This window comes from Megalops cyprinoides, chromosome 24 (assembly GCF_013368585.1).
Source record: "Megalops cyprinoides isolate fMegCyp1 chromosome 24, fMegCyp1.pri, whole genome shotgun sequence".
In the NCBI taxonomy this organism is placed as follows: Eukaryota; Metazoa; Chordata; class Actinopteri; order Elopiformes; family Megalopidae; genus Megalops; species Megalops cyprinoides.
This window is the reverse complement of record NC_050606.1, coordinates 22828749-22855256: the sequence shown is the minus strand read 5'-3', so window position 1 is coordinate 22855256 and position 26508 is coordinate 22828749. Positions and strand designations below refer to the sequence as shown.

The 26508-nt window shown below is 41.5% G+C and overlaps 1 protein-coding gene across 1 annotated transcript in view; it reads left to right on the top strand.

The window, feature by feature from the left end:
* LOC118771141 (serine/threonine-protein kinase OSR1-like) overlaps nucleotides 1–26508 on the top strand; it is a 135955-nt gene that overhangs the window by 19408 nt on the left and 90039 nt on the right. The window contains exon 2 of the mRNA XM_036519032.1: nucleotides 2225–2337. Coding sequence (XP_036374925.1) covers nucleotides 2225–2337 — 113 coding nt within the window. The remainder of the gene's footprint in view (nucleotides 1–2224; nucleotides 2338–26508) is intronic.

Genomic DNA, 26508 nt, shown 5'->3' with positions numbered 1-26508 from the left:
CCCAAACATGTGATCTTGGCTGACTGAATTTCAGATTTCAGGAGATGGGAAAGAGACAAAGAAGCATTACAGTAATTCACCAGGGTAATTCCATGAAACTGCTTCATATTAGGGGTCGACCGATCATCTGGTCATTAGATGATCGGGGCCGATATTTGCAAATTTTCGATTATCGGTCATCGTTATATTTTTATCTAAATTCCCGATACAAAAAAACTTTTAAAAGCAATGTGTGTACTATCCCGACGCATCTCCTCTGTCAGAAAAACTGCTATTGGTACAGCTAACATTCCACAAAATTCCCTCATTGGCCGAGACAGACAACCTTATCTGACCTTGAAAATCAAACGTTTTCTCAGACCTGCTGCTGGAAACAAGGATGGAAGTTAGTATCCAGTAAAAGGGTCATTGTGCTCAAAACATGCCGTTAACCAGGGACATTTCTAGCTATTGAAAAGATCTGGGGCTAAGTCAAGTTTGCCTGGGGCTTGTCTTTTTTTCTGAAGGGAGATTGGCATCAGTAGGTTGGGGAGGTTATATCTACCTTTATCATAAATAAATATTATCACACCTTCGGACGCTGCAAGTCAAGTTCTGCTCTGTTACACAGTGTGTTGCTTTGCTGTAAAGACCTCCTTTTTCAGGGCGAAAATATTCGGGGCTAGAAATATTCAGGGCTATGGCCCCGAATGATCGGCCCTAATGACTCCACTGCCGTTAACCAAATTGCACTAGGCTAACTGGACCTTTTTGTAGCAGTATAAGTAGTCTACACTTAAGATAAAAAACAAGCTTGGAATAAAAAAGAAATAAGGACTTGTAATAAGGACTAATTGGTGCCCTTATGCTACAAGTTGCAACAGTTTGACACTGCACATTTAACAAATAGTAATGTATATTTATTCTTTCAAATGAAACATTCAAAGAAATTTACCCTAAAGCACAGCCCTTCTGAATTACAGTCATCATTTAAGCAAAGGTTCACGAAATTAAACTTCATCTCGCTTGCGGTTGCACTCTGTCGGAACATCACGGCATCCGCTGCGTAGCCAAAATAAGATAACCATAGAGAAATTTACCCACAACGTCAATATTAGCTCCTTTTTAGTAGGCCCTGTCTCTCTCTGGTACACCGTCTCATTCGAGCGTACACACACGCTGCAGCTCAAATGTGACCCTCACAGATAATCTGTAATGCCAAATGTGGTCATTTTAGTTATTGCAATTTTCAGTTCATTTTATCTTTGAGAAAGGATTTTCATTTGATCTTTTTGCTCTTTAACTTTATGCCTGAAAACATGTGACTAAGTAAAGAGGGTTTGTAATTACGTCCATGTTGTCACAGCCTATTTCTTTTCACACCGGAAAAAAAACATGTTAAAGGCATTCAAATATTGGCCTGAAATATCGGTTATGGTCCTCTTTTTGTCACAGATAATCATTATCATATCGGCCTTGAAAAAAAACGTATCGGTCGACCCCTACTTCATATGCATTTGTAAGAAGCCAGGCAAGGCTGTAGTCTTCGGAGTCATCAGAACACAGTGAGGACAGGCCAGTGGTTGAGGCTTTACCCATGATGCTCAACTCCTGCTGTGCTGTCTGCCAGCCTGCATGTGCCCTCTGTGAGAGTGCCAGGCACACGGAGGGGGGGGGTGGTGGCGGGCGGTCGTGGGTTTGGAGCTGCTGCAGTCAGACACCCCCCCATGTCTGTGTGTGTCAGCATCAATCCTGTCCCGCGCTGCCCACAGCTCACTGACTCATCATCAATCATCGGGGCAAACAGGAACCCCCTCATCAGCAGGGCACCCAAGTAAAAGTGGCAGTGGGTATGTGACGTGGTGTCTCTGCTGGGAGCGTCTGTTTCCACTCTCAAAAAGGGCTGTGTGCCAGGGCAGGCTGGCCATCTCCCAGGGTCCTCACCTCTGTCGTGACATAGATTTGAGCGGGCTTAGCTACAAGAAAGAGTTGAGCCACAATGGTGGTTTAGGTCTGCAGCCTTTCAAGAAAGTGCACCTGTAACCCAGCCTCTATGATTTTTGACCTGGTTTCAGAAAGTTGAGCCACAATGGAAGTTCAGGTTTGTTACCTTGTATGCAGTGAGTGTGCTTGCTTGTCATATTTTTCTCTCTGTGGTTTCAGAAAGCATACCTTTATCTCATCTGTTTCTCTGTGGCTTCAGAAAGCCTACCTGTATCTCATAGGTTTCATCCTCTGGTTTCAGGGAGTGGTGCGACGGCGGTTGTCCAGGCAGCCTACTGTGTGCCCAGGAAGGAGAAGGTGGCCATTAAGCGCATTAACCTGGAGAAATGTCAGACCAGCATGGACGAACTCTTGGTAAAATACTGTCAGATGCACACACACATCAACAGACCTCAGGGTGTACTCACACTAGGCAATCCGTACCGTGTCCGAGCATGTTTGACCCCCAAAGTCCAATTCGTTTGACTAGTGTGATCGCTCCGTACCGTGCCCGGGCCCGGTGCGCTGAACTGTGCCTGGGCCCGCTTGAAGAGGCGGGCTTGGGCACGGTTCAGTTGGACTCAGGCACGGTACACATCAGTGTGATCGCTAACCGTGCCCGAGCACGGAACTCGAACAAGACGTCAATGATGCGACTGCCCCATTTAACAAATCCGTTATAGCAACAGTTAGCTGGATATTTGTTAGTTACACGCCCAGTCATAATAATTCCTTTAAACCATCATTTGATTAGCCAGCTGACTTCCTTAAATATAACAAGCTGGCTACCTCAAATTCAATTAGTTAGTTCTGTAGATCTATACCTAAAAACAACTCTGTGGATCCTCACATTAGCTTGATTACTAGCAAGCGAAATAAAACTAACCATACTTACCGTGGCGACGTAAGCATTGCTGTTGTCAGGGGCTTAGTCAGAGTATTACAAAGGAAGCAGCCAACCTGTTTAAGTAACTAGTCTTCAACAATCATTCAGATAGGTAGCCTGTTGGCTAACTAGCTATGTTTATCAAATCTGTCGCTAGATAGCTAACGTTAGCTCCCCAGCCAGTTAGCATCAATTATGCAACGCAGCGATTTTAAGTTAATCGTGCTGCACATATAAGAAGATTTTTACAGAGGCAGCTGACGTTGAGGGAGGAATTTGGGGCTGCTTTACTCACAGACTACAATTCACGTTCATCAATAAGGTGAGAACCAGACCGATTATTGACCCAAATATTCTCGAATGAATTGAAAAGTGTATACTATCCAAGCAGTAATAGAAGATGCTTGTTGTTGTAATGATGACAGTAGCGCGCACACAAGTAGTAGCCCTAACTGGTTAACATTAGCTTATTGGTCTGTCCCTTAACATAATGACTGAAATGTCAGCTGCCTCCTCTTCTTATACGTGCAGCACGATTAAATGAATACTACTGCATTGCATGATCGATAAATCTATAAGGCATGTGAGAGGGCCGTGTGTCACTCCAAATAAGCCACAAAATAAGTACAATCATGAACTCCATTGTGCTGTGCGAGAGCGCTTTTCTTCAACACAAACAGTTGCATCGTGATGACGTAAGCATGCTCGGGCTTGGAACGTTAAGTGCAATGTGAGCGCAGGCCAGCGGGGGCGTGGGGAGGGGGGACAATCATGCTCAGGCACGGTACAAGGCAACCGGGCCTAATGTGAGTACGCCCTTAAAGGGTATGGAATATTAACCAAACAGACGGTCTGTGTCAGCTTTCTTTTTCAGAAAATCGATTTTGAACTTAAGATGACATCCCTATGAAATCAGTAGGTTTTAAGAAGACTCAGTCTCTTGTTGCAATGTGGCACTAATTCCATCTTTATCCAGGTGCATCTCGTAAATAGTTCAAATGCTGACTGGAATCTTATGGCTGTTTGGAACAGCAGACTCAAGAATTCTATTCACTGCTGTCATTTTACTCTCTGATGTAGAATCCTTCCCACATATTCCCATATGTAAGTTGCTCTGGGTTTTACTGTTTAAGGAAGCTGTAATGCTCAGCTTCAGGTCTTCAGTGGCTGCACTGTTTGTGGATGGGCTTTCTGTCCAGCTAAGCTCAGCTTGATTGAGTTATTGACCTGAGCTTTTGAGCATTGCTACAGATCAGAAATCATCAGTAACTATGTGGTGTTTTACTCTTTCTTACAAATAAGGCATGGCTGAAGTATGCATTTCAAGAGTAGATAGCATTTCTGTTATTTATGTTTGTCTTAACCTCTTAACTTATCTTTGCAGGAATCATTTCATATTATGCTCTATAGTTTATTTCGTTGTGTCGCAAATCACACACTTTACAGCAATATTTTTTGTCGTTTGGACGACGCTTCGCGTTCTTCTACAGGGCATGGATGCAGGCAGGAAATTTGTATGAAGGCAACACAAACAAACATGGAGGAGAGTGAATGTGACAGAACTATAGTTGAAAAGTGTTTTCTGTTTGCCTTTTTATATTTTATACATTAATATTTTATATTTTGTTACATGCTTAACCCTTTCACACGTAACTTATTTTTATGCTATGAAGTGTGTGTTACATTACATGGTTCATTATGTTTTCATTATGTTTTCAGTTAGCATTTGCTGTATTTTTTAACGTTAAATCGCTGTTTCCTCGAAGCTAAAATTAGCTAGAATTTTTCCAGTCTAGTGTTTTAATTGCACCGGTTTTAGCATACACACTAAATGGCAAATCACACCGGTGTGGCCGTACGAAAGGGTTACGCCTCGTTTCCACACAGTTTTGTTTGGTGTCGTAATTCAGTATAATATATGCAATATTCCCTCTAGTGTTCAACGCAAGGAAAAGGAGATGGATCAAAACGTTATCATGGAATGAATGCGATGGTGAAGCAACCTCTATTTATATGTTAAATGAGCAGCAATATAATGGAGAGATATCACAGCGGTAGAATGGGAGGGAGATAAAGTTTTCATATCAAAGTGGCAAATTCTGGACCTTAAAAAACAGAAGGAGGAGTTTCGCAAACACACCGGAGATCACGGAGGTTCCCATAGGAATGAATGGACTTCCGGTTGACTTGCATACGTACACAGAGCTATATGGAAATGAGGCGTAAATTGAAAATTTGCACAAAGGTTCGAAATAAAAGGAGAAAGATAATCAAATGTGAGTAAGTACCTTTTATTTGTCGAGTATATAATTCAAAATGTAATAAGAAATAGGCTTTTCCATGTGGTCATTTATATATATATATATATATACATATATATATATATATATATATATATATATATACATATATATATTATATATAAACAATTTATTAATTGAATTTACAGAAAATGTGCTATATCGTGATATGTATTGTTATTGAGATATGAAATGACCTATATCGGGATATGAGATTTCGGTCATATTCCACAGCCCTATATTCAATTTTAAAGGCAGGAGAAAAAAAGCAATGCCATTGTTGTTCAATTAATTTTACAACTGAGTTAATTGTGCAACTCATTAAACACAGCTGCCTCAAACCTGTGCTAGGGTTGTATATTAACAAAAATATTACAATACCACATTGCTCTCTCAAACAATTTAATGTGATGAAATGTATCAGTGTCAAAGGCCATCATTCCATTAACAGCTCAGTGAAACCTAATTAGCTGAGTGCTCAGCTGGAATGAATACTGGGATACTTGGTGTTCCTGCAGGACCAGGGTTTGGAAACACAGTTCTGTGTCAAGGTGGCTGGTGCAGCCATGCTAATGCTAACAAGGGACTGATTTGCAGCCATGCTAATGCTAACAGTGCTAGCAAACGGCCATTCTGCTGTGATTTTTCTGTTTACACAGGGGCCTGGTGCTCTTTCAAAGCTCATTTCATATGCTAACAGAGCATATTCATGTTATCCTTATATTACATTTACATTTCATCTGGAGCAAGGCCTGATTTAAAACTTCCGTGAAGCAGGATAATGCATGCTGAAGGTAGCTCCATGGTGTTGATTCACATTCACAATCAACATTCACCTTGAATGCATTCCATATAAGCATGTTCAGCAGTTGTTTGCCAAATTATTTTCTGACAATGAACGTGGACTATGGGATTAATTCATATAACAGAACTACTTGGGGAACTGTATAGCACTCACTCTCGTAACCCATGTGAGTAAATAGTAGCTGTTTATCAAGGGAAAAAAATAGTAGACTCAAGTAGACCCCTGCATACACTTAAAGGGGAACCCTTCCTGCCCTCTACGCTGAATGCTGAGCCAAGAATTGTGAAGGAGGACCACCTTAAATTATGCATTTCCATCTGTGTTGAACCTTGGCTGGAAGTGCACATGTACTAAGGAATTCATAGACAGCAGAGTGGGGGCTCTTGTGTTATTTTTCTGTGTGGTCACAGCCACCACCCACTTTCAGCTGTGAGTCGCCATTACACATAACAGAGCTCTGCCCTATGGGTACTGTATGAGCTGAAGTATGAGACTCTGGGGAATCGTGTCGAATTCGAGGAATGTGCATTTGACAGGTTTTCCCAAGCTGGATACCAGTCTCTTACGCCCTTGTAGCTATACATGGAAAACGTATTTCAATGTGTGTTCTTTGTAGGGATTTTTAGGATGTGCAAACTTTTTCCACTTTGTCTTTAAGGAATACAGAATTTGGTAACTTTCCTATTTCACAAGAATTCTCTCTTGCAACCTGACCACTGCCGAGGGGAAGAATGTGCCAGCTGTTGCCTGAAAACATCCCTATGCACTTTGGACTTGGGCCTCATTTCCTAGAAAGGAAAAGTCAACACGAGAGAATCTTGGAAAGTTACATTTCCCGCAACATGGCATTGATTGAAGGCGCTTGTTTGTGGAGGGGGTAATAAGTCCTTTTAGCGTGGCACCACAGGGACCCGGAGGCCCACTAACCACGGCAGTGTGCTCTGGTTTCCTGAGCTCACCCACAGATTAACTTCCCCAGTAAGCACTGACCCCTCCTCACACACATGCACATATGCACACACACACACGCACACACAGACACAGGCACGCCATTCCCTGAGGTTCTACCTAATCCTGTATAACTACAGACTCCCTCCCTCTGAGGTACCTCTCACCTGTTTATGTACCATGTGGAAAAACTACACATCTCTCAAAACAAAGTTCCAAAGCCTTGTCTTTCACAAATTTAATATATAAGCAGTCAGGTGAAATTTGCCTGGGAGTGAGGGGTTCTCCAGTCAATGTGAGTTAAGTCCGTTCACAGGGTAGGGGTCGGTAACCTCAGTGGTGTGTACATAGTACGCAGGTGTGTTATAAGGGATACAGGGAGTGACTAGTACCACCTCCCCTCACACAGAGGACACAGCATGGAGCAGGATACTTACAGCAGTGGAGTCCTCTTATCCATTTTATAGCTGAATGTCTTGCCTATGAAGATGAAAAAAGAGCAGGCAGGAAGAGATATACATATATATATGTATAAAATGGAAAAATTTATGAAAAAAACAGAAGTCACAAACTCAAAAGTCAGAACGTGCAAACCAGGATAGCCAAGATGAACATGCCGACTCTTAGGATTTCCTCTCAGACCAGCTCTGTCTAGTCTCCAACAGCCATTGGACCCATAGTGGTGGGTTGTTTGAAATTTAGTTACGGCACAGAGGTGACAGACTAAATAAAACACCCCCAGCAAAAACCCCAGCAGAAATAAACAGCATTTACAACAAACCGGTATAGTCGTAAGCCCCAAACTAATGATCTCTGCACAGACAAAGAATTTGCGTGCACCACCAGACACCAACATCTTTCTCAAGTTCAGTTTTTCTGCCATATGTTTGCATCTGCATTCAGCAGTTCACATTTTTATGCTTACCTAGTAAGGGAGGCTGCCTTAAGCTGCAAAATAATGTCAGGAGCATGTGCAAAATTAAAAAAACCCTCCTTTAATATCCAAGTGGCTGCTATACAGTGTATGCATATTTGGAGTCAAAACTACACTCTCTAGTACTTCACCAGTGGCACCACTTCTAGTAATGAGATTCTCAGCTGTCCAGCTGGAACACAGGGGTAAGAGGGCAGGTCCCAAGGATGAACCCATGGGAAGGGCTCTTTGTAGTGCGAAGACCCTCACCCAGACAGGGAGCATACATCCATGCAGTGCCAGTGTGATATCCTCTGAGCCAAGCTATCAAACACACCCTCAATAACAGCTGATTACTCTAGATTTTCTACCAAAGCTGGTCCGGTCACGTGGTTACAGGTTTTTTGATACGCAGTTCTCATAGGCCTTAGACTATTCACACATCCTACCCTGTGTCATGATTTGGACACACATTTGATTTCTGTTCACACATGCTCCATTACAGACCTATGACATATGTGTGACAAGGATTCAAGTCCATGTCCATGGTGGTACAGTGGATATGTAACAGTCTACAGCTGGGCAACCATAATAACAATTGCTAAAGAGAAGGACAATGCAAGCAAACTTGCTTCATTCCAAAAGGTGGCCAAACTGTATCTGAGCTTTGACTCAGTGTCCTGTGATGCAGAGTTCTGAGTATGTGGACTGAAAGCAACTCCACCTCAATTTCTCTGTGCATCCTTGTGCACATACACGTTTTACCCTTAATGCACAGACGTGTTTCCCATGTTCCCCCTTCAATTGGTTCTTTAATTGAACGTGAATGTTGGTTGTAGGTGTTTTTTTTTTCGCGTTGCAAAAGAATAGTTGGTGCGTTGCAGCCATATGTCCCAAAAGTCAGATTCAAAGCCACATTTTCAGTGGAGAGAGCAGCAACTGCTGCTGTTTGCTACAAGTACTTTCATAAGTGGTGGATCTGAGAATCTCACTGCAGAGGAGAGTAGAGATTAAGGTGGAGAGACAGCTGATTTCAGCACTAGTGTGGATGTTCACTCTGAAATGTGATTGATGGCCGTCACCCTGTTTAGCATTGCAGCGAAGCTTAAGGCATGCAGGTGCCTGTTGATGTTTGTCCTGGGAGGGGGGTGCATGTGCTCTGGTGCAGCAGGGCCTGGACCCACCCCTGTGCTGATGCATGACCAGGGACCAGCACAGAGAATCTAGACCGGGGACAGGGGACAATGACCCCACTGAGGAGCCTCCCGACTGTCAGTGCAAATCAGTTGGGCACAATGTGGCAGCTGGATGTGTTGCCATCTGGCAATTATGCAACAAAAAGCCCTCGATTCATGATGTCGCTTCAATTATGCCGCTTTGATTTGGTGGAGCGATAGAGCAGTGATATAACTGAGGGTGCAGCCATACAGCCTACGCTGATGACGAGCTCAGCAGGCACAAGGCATCTGTGTCTCCATGAGGACAGGGCAGGCTTGCACTGTGGCATCTTAATCACACTTAATTACGTATTAACTAAGCATGTGCTTAATGAGTACTTTGATTTTAGAGTAGTCTGTGCCTCCCAAGGTTAAATGTTTGAATAATCACTCACACCTATGTGAAAATCCAGTTTTTGTAGATGGATCTACATCCTCTTATACTTTCAGGTAGTATAATGTTATCTTATTATATGCAGCATTCACAAGGTCTCTCTCAGGATTATTGACTACAGATGTACAGGTTGCTCCTCTTAATTTTTGTCAATTCAAATACTCATCCCAGTAGTCTTATTTGCTCAGTGATCTCATGGGTGTTTATTTGAATATTTAAATATTCAGTGAAATCAGTTGAATCAAGTCATAATGCAGGTATCATAAACTGCAGCTTAAGAACCTGAGGTCCATCAGCATGAATGCAGGCCTGATGCCAAAATGGAACATTTCATTGCTTTTGTTAGATGCGCCAAAGCAGCAGTGTGTCATTTTTCGATGTAAGTACTTATAATAACTTGGGTTTCTGCGTAAATGTGACTGCATATATGATGCTTGTTAAATTCATGTTAGCTCCATTCCAGAGCTGTGTGTGTGTGTGTGTGTGTACCTAAGTGCTTGGAAATGGGCCATCATCTATAATTTGTGCATCAAACAGGTTTAGCTCACAGTAGCTCAGTAGTAGATCACAGTAGGAATGCAAATTAATTATTTACAGTACCATGCTCCTGTATAACCTGCAACAATAAAACAAAACCTGCAACTTAGAGACAGGGTTAGTACAGAAGGTTTTTTTTAGAAACCTACCAGAAAGGTTACACAATAGGGGACAGGTGGATTCTGAAAAAGTGGGTTTTCAGGCTCCTGTGGAAGATGCTGAGTGATTCCGCAGTTCTGATTGGGTGAGGAAGGTCATTCCACCAACGCAGAACCAGGAAAAAGACATGGCTGAATGTAATGGCTGCCAGGTTTCCAAAGTGAGGGGACCGCCAGCTGCCCAGAGGAGGTTGAGCGGAGACATCTAGTTGGAGTGTATGGAGTGATCAGAGACTGAAGGTAGGATGGGGCAGAGCCTCTTGTGGCTTTGTAAGCCAGTACCAGTGTCTTAAACTGGATGCGGGCTGCTACTGGAAGCCAGTGAAGTGCAGTGAGTAGCAGAGTGACATGAGAATGTTTTGGGAGGTTGAACACCAGGCATGCAGCAGCATTCTGAACCAGCTGAAGTGGCCTGATAGCGCAGGCCGGTAAGCCAGCCAGAGTTGGAATCAAGAGAGTTGGAAGGGGACAAAGAGAACAACAACTGTGTGTCATCTGTGTAGCAGTGGTAGGAAAGACCGTGGGCAGAGATTACCTGTCCAAGTGATTTAGTGTAAAGGGAGAAAAGGAGTGGGCCAAGTACGGAACCTTGTGGGACCCCGGTCTGGAAAGGGTGGGAGCAGGAGACTGCTCCTATCAGGTATCTTGGAGGGAATCAGTCAGAAAGGTAGGATTCGAACCATGTCAGTGCAGATCCTGAGAAGCCCATCCCAGCAAGGGACAAGAGAAGAATCTGGTGGTTTACAGTGTTGAATGCTGCGGAGAGGTCAAGTAACATGAGGACAGAGCTGAGTGACTTCGCTCTGGCCAAGTGAAGCACTTCTGTGACTGCGAGGAGGGCAGTCTCAGTGGAGTGGCCGGCTTTGAATCCTGACTGGTTCGGATCCAGGAGGTTATTCTGGAGGAGATAGGGAGGAAGTTGGTTATAGACTGCACGTTCTAGGGTTTTGGAGAGAAATGGTAGAAGATCTATAAGAGAAAAAGTCCCACCCCTTGCAGGATATTCTAGCAGCAGTGGGCAGCTCCTTCAGTGACAGGCTGCTTCACTCGACGTGTGTGAAGGAGAGATACCATAGGTCCTTCCTTCTTGCTGCTGTCAGACTGTACAATCAGAATTGACAATCAACACTGCTCCCAGTGGACCACTCACATCAAAATATTACTGTTTTAATGTCTATAACTACTTCATGTGCAATATTACTGTTCATGTGCAATATTACTGTTTTAATGTCTACTGTTTAATGTCCAATAAAGTGTGTATTTTCTGTTTTTATTTATTTGCTATTTATTCTTGTTTGACTACTTATTGTTATTATTTCTTGTTCTTTTTTCTACTGTTGCGCTATCCCCTATGCTGCAGTTAACACTGCAGATTTCCCCGCTGTGGGACAAAGAAAGGATTATCTTATCTTATCTTATTAGCTGATGACAATAATGCACAGTCCTTCAAGAATGAATCTTGAGATCCAGAGATTTATCTCTTATAGTAATCTTACTCTGAAATAGCCAGGAAGCAGATATATCTTCCTGTTAACAGCCTCATCAATATACACTAAAATAGCACTTTGTTTTGGATGTGTATGGCTTGTATATCAGTGCAGATCTTGGTTAGCAGTCTGAGTCAAGCAGACAGGACTAGATGTTAAAATCCCTGAATAATCGTCAGTCGTCACCCTCTTTCCTTGATGTTTCGTAGGTACGCCCACGACATCTCCAGAGGGCCTTGCAGCCGCAGGTCACGCCCCTCTGCTTTTACCCCTGGAACACTCTCGGCGCCGTCTCGGGTGGCTGCCTGCCGGTGTTGCTCTACCCCTTTTGCTGTCGGTCAGCATGCAGCCCAGATGTTGTCTTTTCTTTTTAGCCATAGCCAGTTGCTGCTTCTCTCTGCCGCTTCAGATAGGTGTCTGATGGCCTGCTGTAGGGTGTGTCCTTGGGCTCCTTGGGATGGCTGACAGGGGGGTAAAGCATTGGTGGTGGTCTGCCTCTCTTCCAAAATGGAGCCTAACTGGCGAAGTACTTGGTTGTGTCTCCAAGTGAAGCGCCCCTGCGTGAGGCTGGTTGGGTATGCACTCAGGATGTGCTTAGCCTAAGTGTTGCTAGAGTTTTGCAAAGGTGGCATGGTGGATCTTCTTCCATCCACTGGCTGAGATTCTTGGGAGTGGGGAGAACATCATAGGTGGCTGTAATGATGAAACTCAGTCTCAGTCTGTTCCCTTCCATCTCCCAGTTATCCCTCCAGGTGATCTTGTCCATTGTCCTTGTCTGGCCTGTGATACTGCCTTTGCACAGTGTGCTGCTTCCTCTTGCTGCCTCACCTCCTCCACCACCAGCTTTCTTCTCAGTTCAGGTATTGCTGTATGTGATGAGGGTGTTGTTGTGCCAAGTCCAAAGCCAGCTGTTCCATACTGCATGTACCCTACGTTGTCTCTATATCTGAGAGCAAATTTTGTAGGGCTGCCCCCAATAGTCGACCAAGCGTTAGTCGATTAGAAGAGTCTTAGTCAACCAAGTTTTCAATAGTCGGTTAGTCGCAGAAGAAAACTCCTCAAGCTCCATTCGGGAGCTGTGCCTTGTCATTAAAAAGTTATTAGACTATGTCGAGCAGGAAATCATCCAAAGTGAGGGATCATTTCGAGCATGTAAAGGATGACCCCAAGAAGGTGACATGCAAACTCCGCATGCAAAGATTCACCTATCATTCGTTGACGTCAAACATGACTTATCGTCTGAAAAATGTAGGGGAGAGCTGGTACGAAAGTAACACGGGACGAAAGTGACACGGTGATTTTCTCCAAGCCCAAAGTCTGATATGCCTGACTGCGTCAGCATGTACAGCATGCAACACTTACCAGAACCCCGAAAAATACAAAGATAAAATACAAAGATACTTCATACTTTCGTGGAGATACCCGAGAAGCTGTTTTCGATCATGGAAAGTAAATTCACTCAAGCGGCAATTTTTTTTTTGAATGACCAATCGTGTCTATTGTTTCATGTGTCATAGTCATGATCATTTGACAGATTAATTAGTACTTTAACAAATCCTGAAGTTTGCTATGTCAGAATTTCTCAGTTTGGAAGCAAGTCAGGTTTAACTGTCAGGAGTCATTGTCGGGACGATTGTAACAGTTGTTTCTTTCGTCCCTCTACAATAACAACTATACTTATTATGTTGTTATACTGAAGTCATTCCACATTTGTACAGAATAGCACCTGGTATTGATAGAACACCCATGTGAGTTGTTGATCACAATGAAAATTAGTTTTTGTCTGTAATGTTATCTTTAAAAATGACATTTATCTGAAATGTGTTACTTCGTCCCAGCTCTACCTTAAGTAGTCTAACATTATTATCCCTTTCACACGCAACTTATTTTTATGCAGTGTAGTGCGCTACATTATGTTACATGGTTCGTTATGTTTTCATTAGCGTTATTAAGCTTCTCATAGTTTTCAGCATTTGCTATATTTTTTAACATTAAATCAAAGTTTCCTCAAAGCTAAAATTAGCTAGAATCTTTCCAATCTCGTGTTCTAATTTCAGCAGTTTTAGCATACGCGCTAAACGGCTAATCACACCGGTGTGACCGTATGCGCGAAAGGGTTATTACATTATGCTAAATAATTAATGGCCCAATTAACTTTAAGGAATTGCAAACTTAAGGCTATATGCAGCTAAATAAATTTATTGTCATATGCGCTATTAGGCTTATCCAAGTGTTTGTGGGGACTGGGGAAGCTAAGTTACCTTGCTTACTGCATGTTTAACTTCATGTTCTGTTTTTTATTTATCATTTGTTTTATAAGTTATTGTGTTGGTGTTATAAGTTCATAAGTTGTATTATGTTATACTGTGTTGAAATAAATTAACAAAATTCAGTCTCCTTGCTGGTTGTTCCAACACATTCAGAATCATTTCCGCTGTTGCCGTTAGCATTGTCATTAACAGGCGGCTTGCTTTGTGCATGCGCTTGTAAAATTTATATTTTAAAGGCTCATTATTACTGTTTTGTAATTCTCTGTAACGTAGCACAGTGTTAACAATGTTACTTATAACATTCTTCCTCAGCCCTGGAACTCAAACCATTTTCTGATGCCCCAAAAATGTATATATTTAAATAATTAAATTAATGCCATAAACGTGCGGTGACTAGTTGACTAATGGCTTGAACTAACGACTATTAGTCAACTAGGAAAATCTTTGGTCGGGGGCAGCCCTAAAAGTTTACACTCTCTACAGCCTCAGATGGAGTCCACTTTCTTCCTGATGACAGACAGGGTGCCATTGCTCTTGATGCTGCATTGGTGGATTCAGTTAGTGTCAGTTAGTGCGTTAGTACATTTGAATTCCTCCACTAGGCTTGAAATGGGCAGTGCCAGAGTGGTCTTCCCGTATAAGCCAATACTAGTGATGCAGCGTTGGGGTCCAAGCCATTTCTTCACATACCAATGGACTGTCTTCTTCAGTTGATAGGTTGTACTTTTCAGTGGTCACCTAGGGGCATTGTGGGTCATTATTTTGTCGTTTTGTAGAATGTTTATGTTCTGCATCTGAAGTTCTGCATCTGAACGTATGGTTTGTTGAATGGGCTTCCCTGAGCTTTATGTTGAGGTCTTTGTGTTGAAAACTTGCAGTGTTCACATGTTTGCGGTGCTGACCTTGTTGTTAAGTGTCATTGTAGGTATCACTAGCATGTTCTGGAATCCTGCAATCATAAGTTATCCCCTGCCACACAATAATAACATTGGTAAAAAATAATAAATTACCATGTGATTGGCATTTGAATGATAAGTACAGCTAAGCTATGCTATTTTGAACATGAGACAAAGGTTGTGACAGAGAAAGACTGGAAGAAATCTGGTTGATAGGTGTCTCCACAATATGGAAGAACGGTCTCTGCTTTGACTGCTAGCAAATTGCTTTTTTTTTTTAAAATTTAAATATTACATGTACACAATACAATATTACAAGACATGAAACGACAGCAACAGAGCAAACATAAGTCAAACAAACAACAATAACCACATCAAAAGTCAAAAATCAAAAAAAAAAAAAAAAAATTAAGAAACATCTAAGACAAAACGGGAGTATTACAAAAGAATAGAACAAACAAAATAACTCAACCCTCTAGCCACCCCCAACTCTTCCTCCCCCCTCTAGCCCCCCCAGCCCTTCCTCCCCCTTACCCTTCCCATAGACAGGGTGGAAAGGACAGGCTATGTCTGGATCAACAAATGGGCAAAATAAATGTATGTATAAGTACATGTGGAGGGGAAACCCCCCCCCCCCCCCCCCCCCCCCCCCCCCCCCCCAGAGGAGGACAACTTCTTGTTCTGTCTTCTCCGTTATTATACAATATATTTCATTATTCTTTACCTTCTTTGTTTAAATATATTACTAATTCCATCCTTCAGCCTCTCTAACTTTATCCCATCTTTTGGCATAAGCTAAAGCTCCTTTTTCATGTGCCATAAGACACTCGGTTCTACAATAATAGTTGACAAAGTTCTTGAATCTTTCAATTCTTAGAGTCTCCACTGATGTCAACCCAAAAATAAATACTTTTCCCAGCAATATAATTATGTTGTGTATTGTGTGAGAGTGTTTTGATATATCGCCCAGTATCACTGTAAACAAGTTTAATTGAAAACAAACATTCTGCATTGATAACCATTCCTGAACCTTTTTCCTAATTAAGGCCACTATCGGACAATACCAAAACAAATGCTCTACAGATTCCACCTCTTCTTGGTAGAATCGGCATACGGGGGATGGGTCAATTCCCCAGATATTTAACATTTTTTTCGTTGCCAGGAACTTATATATTAGGTTGCATTGAAAATATCTTATTTTTGAATCTAGTGTTGTTTTATAAAGAATATTGAAGATCTGATTCCATGGGATTGGTGTATCTAGCATTTTTTCCCAGCTATCTAAAATCTTGTATGGTATGGCAACTAAGTTATTTGTTCTTAAGTAAAATTTGTAGATATCTTTATTTATCTTTGTTTTTTTAGCCATTTTCAAGTTGCCATTTTCATATGTGGCCTACAGACTAACTGGTATCCAGTACCATTTTCCTTTTCCACGTTTGTGGTAACGATCTGATAAGTTGATTGTATTGCTGTAATGTGCAAACAGTTCCATAAATATGAATTAGTTGTGTATATGACATGAGTTTATCTCCTTCATTATTATGCCTTTGTCAAACATTTGTTTCCAAAAAATCATTGTTCTATCCATCATAATGTGGGAGTTCAGCCAGATGGTTTGTTGTAAGACTTGTTCTGTATTTTCTGGTGGATGAAATTGGTATTGTAACCAACTTTGTAGAGCTTCTTTCAAAAAAGTGGAGACATTAGAGAATATGTAATTAATTACTGAATAATGTATAGGCTTGACTTGTAGGAATGGAAAAAGGCCTTTATAAAACATGGGGTGAACACTCTTAAGTAATCTACTGGAAAACCATTGTTAGTTGAAATAGAATTTAGGAATAAGGGAGGCTTTAAGTGAGAGATTCAATGCTTTTAAATTTAGCCAGATACGAAGTCATTATAGAGATATGTCCGCTTAATTTTATCTTGTTTGTCATTCCATATAAATTGGAACACCTTCTGTTCATATGTTTTGAAAAATTATTCTTCAGGAGTTGGTAATGCCATGAATAAATAGGTAAACTGGGATACAATTAATGAATTAATTAAAGTTGTTTTGCCATAAATGGTCAAATGCTTTCCTTTCCAAGGCTGCAAGATCTTTGTGATTTTACTGAGTTTATTATTAAAATTAAGTGTTGATATTTCATTCATGTTCTCTGGGATGTGAATACCAAGTACATTAACTGATCCATCTGTCCATTTGATTGGTAAATCACATGGTAGGGAGAAATCTGTATTTTTCAGTGGTCCGAGCCTCAATATGTGACACTTATCATAGTTTGGCTTTAGTCCAGATAGGTTTGCGAAGTCATCTAGGTCTTTTATAAGGTTTTGTAGGCATTCATTGTCAGGGCTCAGCAAGAAACTTGAGTCATCAGCATACATTGAAATTTTTGTATTTAGCCCTTGCAATTCCAAACCTTTGATGTTATTATTTGATCTTATTTTAACAGTGAGAATTTCAATTGCTATGATGAATAAATATGGGGATAAAGGGCAACCTTGTTTTACCCCCCGTGAGCGTGTGATAGGTTTTGATAGATATCCATTATTTATAACTTTGCTAGTAGAATCATTACATAGAACTTTAACCCATTTTATTAAAGAATCTCCAAAATTAAAGAATTTCAAACATTTATATATAAAATCCCATCTTATTTTATCAAAAGCTCTCTCAAAATCTGCTATAAAAATTAATCCTGGTTTGTTGGTTCTATCATAATGTTCTATAATTTCAAGTAACTGTCTTATGTTATTTGCAATATTTTGTCCTTGCATAAAACCAGACTGGTCGTGGTGTATGATATCAGGTAAGACATGTTTAATACGAAAAGCTATGCATTTGGCTAATATTTTGGCATCATAGCACTGAAGTGTAAGGGGTCTCCAGTTTTTCAGGTAGACTGGATCTTTATATTGGCCACTAGGCTCTTGCTTTAACAACAGAGAGATTACACTTTCTTGCTGAGTACCTGTGAGCATACCTTTTCCATAAGAAAAATTAAAACATGTAAGGAGGGGTTTTTTGATTTGTTCATAAAATGTTTGGTACACTTCAATTGGAATACCATCAAGGCCAGGTGTTTTTCCCCGCTGAAAGGACATAATAGATTGGTAAAGCTCATTTTCTGTAATTAGGCCTTCACATGATTCTTTCTGTTCGTCAGATATTTTAACATGAGCTAAAGAAAGAATACTTTGCAGTTGTCTTTATTTAATTTTATGGGTGAGGACTTAAATGAAAATATCTCTAAAATATTTCTCTACTTCATTCAAAATATCAACTGGTGTAGTGAGGATTTTTGAATCATTCCTGTTTAATTTTAGTATATTTTTCTTTGCATTATTTCTCTGTTGAAGGTTTAAAAAGAATTTATTGCATTTTTACCCTTCTCCATCCATTTTGCTTTATTTTTGTAATAAATAATACTTGACCTGTCATATATATTAGTTGTTCAAATTCTCTTTGTTTCTGGTCCAATTGGTCAAACACCTCCTGAGTTGCCTTTGAGCTGTCCACAAGTGATGTAAGCATTTCAATCTCCTTTTTAATTTCTAGTTTGTTTAACCTAAACTGTGTCTGTCTTTGTGAGGCAAATTTAATTGAGTGTCCTCTAAAAGCGCACTTAAATGTGTCCCAAACAGTAAGAGGGTCTGTTGATCCTGTGTTATGTGAGAAAAAGTCTGTGATAAATTCCTTTGTTCTTTCTACAAATGTCCTACAAATGTAGCAAATTGCTTTTTCCATAGTTGCTTTTACAACCCCAATTCCAAAAAAGTTGGGACAGTAAATGAAATGCAAGCAAAAACAGAAAGCAGTAATTTATAAATTTACTTTGACTTGTATTGAAACAAAAACAGTATAAAAACAAGGTATTTCGTGTTTTACCTTATCAACTTCATTGTTTTTTGAAGATATATGTGCATTCTGAAATTTATAACATGTTCCAAAAAAGTTGGGACAGGGGCAATTTAGGACTAATAACGATGTGACAAGTTGAAATAACAAGGTGATATGAAACAGGTGATGTTAAACAGGTGATGCAATCGTGTTATAGTATATAAGGAGCCTCCAAGAAAGGCCTAGTCCTTCAAGAGCAAATTTGCCAACAGATGCGTCACCACTTAGAGAACAATGTTCCCCAAAGACAAATGGATAGGATTTTTGGCATTTCACCCTCTAGAGTGCACAATATTATTAAAGATTCAATGAATCCAGTCAAATATCGGTGCATGAAGGGCAAGGCCCGAAAAACACTTATGAATGTGCGTGATCTCCGATGCCTCAGATGTCACTGTCTTAAAAATCGTCATACGTCTGTAATTGATATCATGACATGGGCTCGGGAGTACTTCGGTAAACCTTTGTCAGTCAACACCATTCGCCACTGCATCTACAGATGCAAGTTAAGGCTTGCTATGCAAAGCAGAAGCCATACATCAACACTGTCCAGAAGCGCCTCCGAATTTTCTGGGCTTGTGTTTTGTGGTCTGGTGAATCAACATTTCAAATAGTTTTTGGACAAAACAGCTATCGTGTTCTCCGGGCTAAAGAGGAAAAGGACCATCCAAGCTGTTATCAGCTTCAGGTCCAAAACTCAGTCTCTGTCATGGTATGGGGGTGTGTCAGTGCCCATGGCATGGGTAACTTGCACATCTGTGAGGGCACCATTAATACAGAAAGATATATACAAATTTTGGAGCAACATATGCTGCCATCCAGATGCTGTCTTCTCTAGGGACATCCCTGCATTTTCCAGCAGGACAACGCCAAACCACATTCTGCCTGGATTACAAGCACATGGCTGCGTAAGCAGAGAGTGCGGATGCTAGACTGGCCTGCCTGCAGTCCTGACCTGTCTCCGATTGAGAATGTGTGGCACATTATTAAGTGCAAAGTACGGCATTGAAGACCCCCGTACAATTGCACAGCTGAAGACCTACATAATGGAAGAATGGGGGAAAATCCCACTTGGTAAACTTAACCAACTGGTGTCTTCAGTACCTAAATGCTTAGTAAGTGTTATTAAAAGAAATGGTAATGTTACACAGTGGTAAACACTCGACTGTCTGAACTTTTTTGGTCATCAGATTTGAAATGAGTGTATATTTTCAAAAAACAATTACATTCAGAAGGTAAAACATCAAATAATGTGTTTTTGTAGTGTTTTCAATATAGTACAAGGTGAACAGAATTTACAAATCACTCATTTTTGTTTTTTATTAGCATTTTCCATACTGTCCCATCTTTTTTGGAATTGGAGTTTTATCATTGTTAATTTGACGGGGCTGCAATTTAAATGTTCTTAAATTCTCCTTAGCATATGTGTCAGGGCAAATGAGCATATCTGGTTACACTTTTTGCCTTTTCATGAAGGTCCCCTCAAACACAATTTCAAGTTATTGCCTTCTACTGCTTGTTTTGCTAATTGGGCCAGTGCTCTGGCTGTACCTTTTAGTCCTAGGACAACTTAATAGAAGCATTGATTCAGGATGCATATGACAAGGATTAGTGTGCAATTGGCAGTTATCCTTCCAGCAGAGTCTGGGGCCACAGCAGTATACCATTTCTGAGGAAAGCAATGACAGATTAATATGGGTAATGGATTTGGAACATAGACCGCATGTCACACATCAGTCAATAATGTGGATGAGTGCCCAGCCTTTCTACTACGAAAACCGTGGCCTGTAATGGAGGCTTCAGTCTCTCTGAGAAGAAGCTGCCAGTACAGTGCATCATGTTTGCTCTCGTGTAATGGAGATGTCTGTGTGTGTGCCTGTGGTTTGCCTTGTGGTTTCCCCACAGCTCTCTCCAGGTAGTTACTCTCTGTAAAACTGCTCCACATTTATTACAAAGTCAAACCAGAAAGCAGATGGGTTTTTTCCTAATTGTGGCAAGTATCCATTGGCTGCTTTTCCATTGATTACAGTTCTACTGTGGGCCCTTTATTCAGTCTATATGCAGAAGTAGTAAAGCTGATCCACATAGTAGGAAATACAGTAACATACATACCCACACGATATTATCTCGCTGCCGCATCTTGAGAAATGAAAGTGAAAACACTGTTTTGACCCGCCAGGCATTTGTCAGATCTCCATATCGCTGCAAAACATGTAGCCATTGGTGTTATCATGAGGAGTTATTTAAATGAGCAGGTGCCTAAAAATAAACACTTGACACATTCAGTGCCATTACTTCAGATAGGAAAAACAAATACAGAAATCAGATACACACGTATAGAACCAACTGTGTACAGGTGCATTGTTAATATTCCCCACGGGATCAGGACAGCGGAATCGCTGGTCATCTGCCGATGCAGACTGAAGACCCGCCCCCTAACACCTGCTCCAATACTTGCTGTTTGCTTTATATGTAGTATTATGATGTTGTTTGGATTCTGTGTTGTAGTGGCTGATGTATGATAGTATACTTGGCTTCCATTGCCTCATCAGATTGCACAATTTAACTTGTGGTAGGGCTTGAATAGTGTTATACTCACACTAGCCTGGTCTCACACTGTTGCTCATTCAACTTGAATCTATTGTGCTGGACGTCACTCTGGATAAGAGTGTCTGCTAAATGCATGTAATGTAATGGAATATGAAGTTGGCATGAGATACATGATTTTTTTCCCCCCATTTTCTCCCCAATTTGGAATGTCCAATTTGTCATCATTGATGTTCGGTCCGATCGCACAACCCCCACTGTCAGTCTGGGAGAGCGTGGACAAGCATGCCCTCCTCCGAGACACGTGATGTCAGCCGCTGCTTCTTTTCGCACTGCAGTCCACAAGCTAAGCTAGCACAGAGATGAGTCGGAGGAAGACATTTCATATGTAGCTTTGGCACGTGGACCACGGGCACCCGATTGACCAGCAGGGGTCGCTATTGCTAATGGGACCTAAGCCCCTGCCGACATACCCACCTCTATCCCCGGCGGAGCGAAGCCAATGTGTTCCTCCTGTGAGCTCCCGGTCACTGTCAGCTAGTCACACGGTTGGGTTCGAACCTGGGCCATAGCGCTCAGTCTACACTCAGAACGAGTGCTTTTACCGATTGAGCCACTTGGGAGCCTGGTACATGATTTTATTGATGTAATTTCTCTTTGTATATATGTGGAAGAGGTTGTGTAATCAATTGTGTAGGATATGTCATCAGTACTGATGTCTTCTGTACATCTGGTTTCACACACATTCTGTCTTCTGCTTTGGATGTCTGGATTGGGGGGTTGGTTCCATCACAAGTACTGTCACAGTGAGCTGAGGCGTCAACAGTACGGTATTGGGATGAGCTGACTCCTGCCAGTGATGAAGCAGATCCAATACTGCTGATCTGTGATGCTGCAGCACGCTGGCTGGTTAAGCCTACCCTGTCTGGAAAGATTTAAGGGATTCACTGAGTTGTTGGGCTGCTGGCTGTTGGCCTAATATACATAAATGATCTGGATGCAGAGGTTAATAGTAAAATAGTAAAATTTGCAGATGATACAAAACTAGGGGGTATTGCCAGCAGTATAGAATCAACTAATGTAATACAGGAAGGACCTAAACAGCATCCAAAAGTGGGCAGATACCTGGCAGATGACATTCAATTTAGGTAAATGTAAGGTCTTGCATGTGGTAAATAAGAACCTTAGACAAGACTACTTCATGGGGGGAAAAAAACTAGAATGTGCTCAATTTGAAAAAGACTTGGGAGTAATAGTTGACCCAAGCTTAACAGGATCTAGGCAGTGTGCTGTAGCAGTAAAAAAGGCCAACAGGATGTTGGGATATGTAGCCAAAAGTATTGAGTATAAATCTAAAGAGATTATATTGAAATTATACAATGCTTTAGTCAGACCTCACTTGGAATATTGTGTGCAGTTCGGGGCACCGCACTATAAGAAAGATATTGAGGCTCTTGAGAAAGTTCAAAGAAGGGCAACTAAATTAGTTCCTGGCATGAAATATAAAAGTTACAAGGAAAGACTCAAGTCAGTTAACCTATTTAGACTTCACGAGAGGAGACTTAGGGGTGATCTAATAGAGGTTTTTAACTTTATAAAAGGACTCAATAAGGTTAACTGTAATAGTTTTTTAGGGTGAGTTCAGTCTGTAGAGCAAGGGGACATAAATGGAAACTAGTGAAGAGTAAGTTCTGCACTGATATAAGGAAGTACTATTTTACACAAAGAGTTATCGATACATGGAATAGGTTGCCAGGTCATATAGTTGAGGCAGAAACCCTTGCTGTGTTCAAGTCCAGACCTGATACAGTTTTGGATTCTCTTGAATTGAAATGGCGAACTTAGTTGGGCCAAATGGCCTGTTCTCGTCATAATATGTTCTTATGTTCTAATATGTTTCCATCGTCAGGTTCTGCTGTGCCTGGCAGTGCTTGGTCTCTGAGCCCCAGCTAGATTCTTGTGTTGCCCTACAATAATGCACATTTGCCCATGCCTCTGTCTTTGGGGTGATCCTGTGTCTCCTGGGTCTCCTGTGCTGTCTCATTACACATGGAATGTGAGACTATATGAGATGTTTTTATTGTGTGTTTATGGTTATATGGCTTGGTCATGTAACCATTGATCCCATTCACTGGAAGCCTTTCTTTCCCTAAGCTTTGCATAGAAAGAAAACAAAAACTATTTTTCTTTTCATCACATAAAAGCAACTCGCCTATTGCCTGTCTTCTGGCTGCATTCCTGTATGGTACAATGTTTTCTTTACACAGAGTCCAATTCCTTTATTCAGTTACAGTTTTTGGTTTTGGCCCTAAATATGAGCGAAGCATCTGCTCTGTTGAGCGTGTGTTCTTTCTCCTGCTGCTTGCATTTCCTTGCTGGATCAGTGATGGATGGAGGCCTTGGTCCTGAGGTTTCTCACCATGTTTGGTGAAGGCCATCTAAGCTCATTACTTAAGGGGTGGCCTGCATGTCAGCCTCTTGCTGCCATGGTCACCAAAGGCAGTGATGCGAGCAGGGTGACAGAACGACTCACACGGCCAAGCCACACCAAGCCAAATGAAGCACTGCCTTCACAAAACCAAACAAAACACTTCTTTCACCAGACCAAACCAAAACTCATGTTAAACAAATCAAACAGCTGTTTGAGTGGAGGAGCCAACATGATGTGTAAATTAAGCATTGTGGAACATATGTATGAATGAAAAAACTGAGTTCATTCCAGCATCTGACCTTAAAGTTCACTGTGGGCCTCCTTTGTCTTTTGTCTGCTTTTCTTCACGATGCCCCTCAGCACACTGTTGCAGAGGTACACACGCACACGCCTCATTTTCTCTCTTTAATGCAGTGCTCTCATGCCAAGTGGGGAACATCTTTGACCTTCCTGTGATTCAGTAATAATTTCTGTGAATCACTCCTCATCGCTAAATTACCATCATCTGTCAAGCAGCTCTGGGTGTAAATCTCCAGGCCTGTGTGTGTAGTCTGCTAAGATGCGCAGAGGCTCAGACACTGTGGGTCTGCTTCTACACTCCAGACGCTCTGCTGCAGCATGTGGGAAGGTGATGGGTCCTGGCACTGTCTCCTCCGGCAATAAATAACATCTAACAGCTCAGTAGGGTTTGAGGGGGGGGGGGGGGGGGGGGTGCTCTCGTAGGTGTGGGCTTTGATTTGCTGTCAGAGTCATCCTGTTGAAGCAAGTGACTTCATTAAGATGCACATGGGCAGCAGGCAGTGGGCGATTGTGTATGTCTGGCTGAGCTCTGTTGGCAAAGGAAGCTGAGCGATTATGGCTGGTTCTCTGATGGGGACGCTGTGCTGTAGGTGGTGCCGTTTTGCATGGGAGATGTTAAACTAAGATCGTCCTCCTCACAGTTGCCCAGCTGTGTGATCCCTCACGTTCCCAGCCCTGAGGTGCCAGTGCCTGTGAAACACATCCTGACAGAGAAACTGGCAAACCACTGCAGCACACATGCAAGTGCAGTGGGCCTGCCAGAACACTCATCACACCAGAACAATCGAATGAGAATTGAGAACACCTAGTTCAGATTGGAATTGTATCTTAAATGGATGAGCATCTTTCCCTGAAATTCACTGTGTTGATTCCACTGCTCTCTGTGGTAGACATAACTGGCATCTCCAGCCAGTTAGCACCCCACATACAGTATTTGGCACGCATACACCAGGGCCATAGATGTGGTGCTCTGACTGCAGGGACAACCTGTACAGTTGTACCTGGAAAATTATTTTATGGTGTCCTCAAAAGACCTGTGCAACTGGGTTGTGCAAATTATTGCAGTAAAAGCTAAACAAATACGGGTAATAAAAATGTAGAGTTCTGACATCATTTACTCGCTGAGTGGTTTCTGTTGTTGGAAGCTGGCTGACTGCTTAGTGCTTCCCCTGTGGAGGTTTTACCTGACGTTAACTGTATCTCACTGGGACATGCTGTATGTGTTACACAGACAAGCTGGTCTTTAGGGAAGGTGCTGGAATGCAGTCCATGTCGGAATTGATGGTGACATGGTTTGTGGTGTTTTGTTGTGGTAACATGGCTTGTTGTGTTGTGAAACTGAATGTGAATTTTCACAAGATGACCGTGCATACTCAAAACACACACATAGGCTACATACACACTTGCATGCACACACATACACTCAAACACACACCCACACATCCCCCCCATGGACCTAAAAGTGACCAAGTATCCACTTTCTCCCATCCCTGCTCAGTGATCAGTAATATTCCTTTAAATGTGTTATTTAAAATATAACTGGAAGTTGTAACTGGAACTGGAACTTAATGATTTTTTGGAAAGAGTCAGTGACTGCTTAAAGTACTGTAACTGAGTGAATTCCACACAAGGAGCAGTTTTGTGGAGGTGGTTGGCACTCCTGCACTGAAGGATTGAGCTTAAAGCAGAAAGACACTGCTGGCTGTATTTGAGAAACCCTGGCTTGGAAGCAGGCAGACCTGAGAGAGAGACTGAGAGAGAGCAAAAATCTACCTCCATACACAATCAAATAAACCGTGTGTAGCATGTCAGTGTTTGGCTTGGCCAGATTTCGAAATACTACATTCATATCTTAGCTCTGTTTCCAGGAAGAGCTCTTGGAGTGTTTGTGTCTGCAATTTCATGGAATTAGGCTATTACGTCGGTAACCTGCCCTTTCTTACAGCAGTGCTCACTGACTGGATATAAATTATGTATGAAGCTGTACCTTTCAGGGGAATGATGTCAGAGGACTGTGATATAAGAGCAATGTTATTCCAGCTGTGAAGAATGGCTGGAGAATGCTGAAATTGAATTTGGTGTTTTATGATGAGTTTTCTTTTTTGCATCAGAGCTACTTTTATTGTAAGTTAGGCATGTGCCACCAAAGTCACCTGTGGCATTAACAGGTTTGATAGAAACTGAATCCTGAAATTAGGGATTTGAAGACCTTTACTTATTGATAAGGGAAATTTGAATCACACTCAGTTGCTTCCTTGTTATCAATGTACTTCCTGCTTGTTTGAGAGTATTCTGAAGAACACTCAGCCTATTATATTTTGTTTGTTTAGCTTTGTTGCTTTTGTGAGCTTATGATAGAAATTCAGTCATACATTTGGAATATGCTGTTTTCATACCTCTCCCATTTTAGTTAGTGAACCTACTCTGTAAAATTCCCACTTGCTTTATGTTGGAGTTGTACAGTTGAGAATGCGTGAGGCTTGTGAGACTGCTGGTTGTTAGCGGTGTTGATAGCTGACAGGTAGTTGGGATTCTGATTTGTGTTGG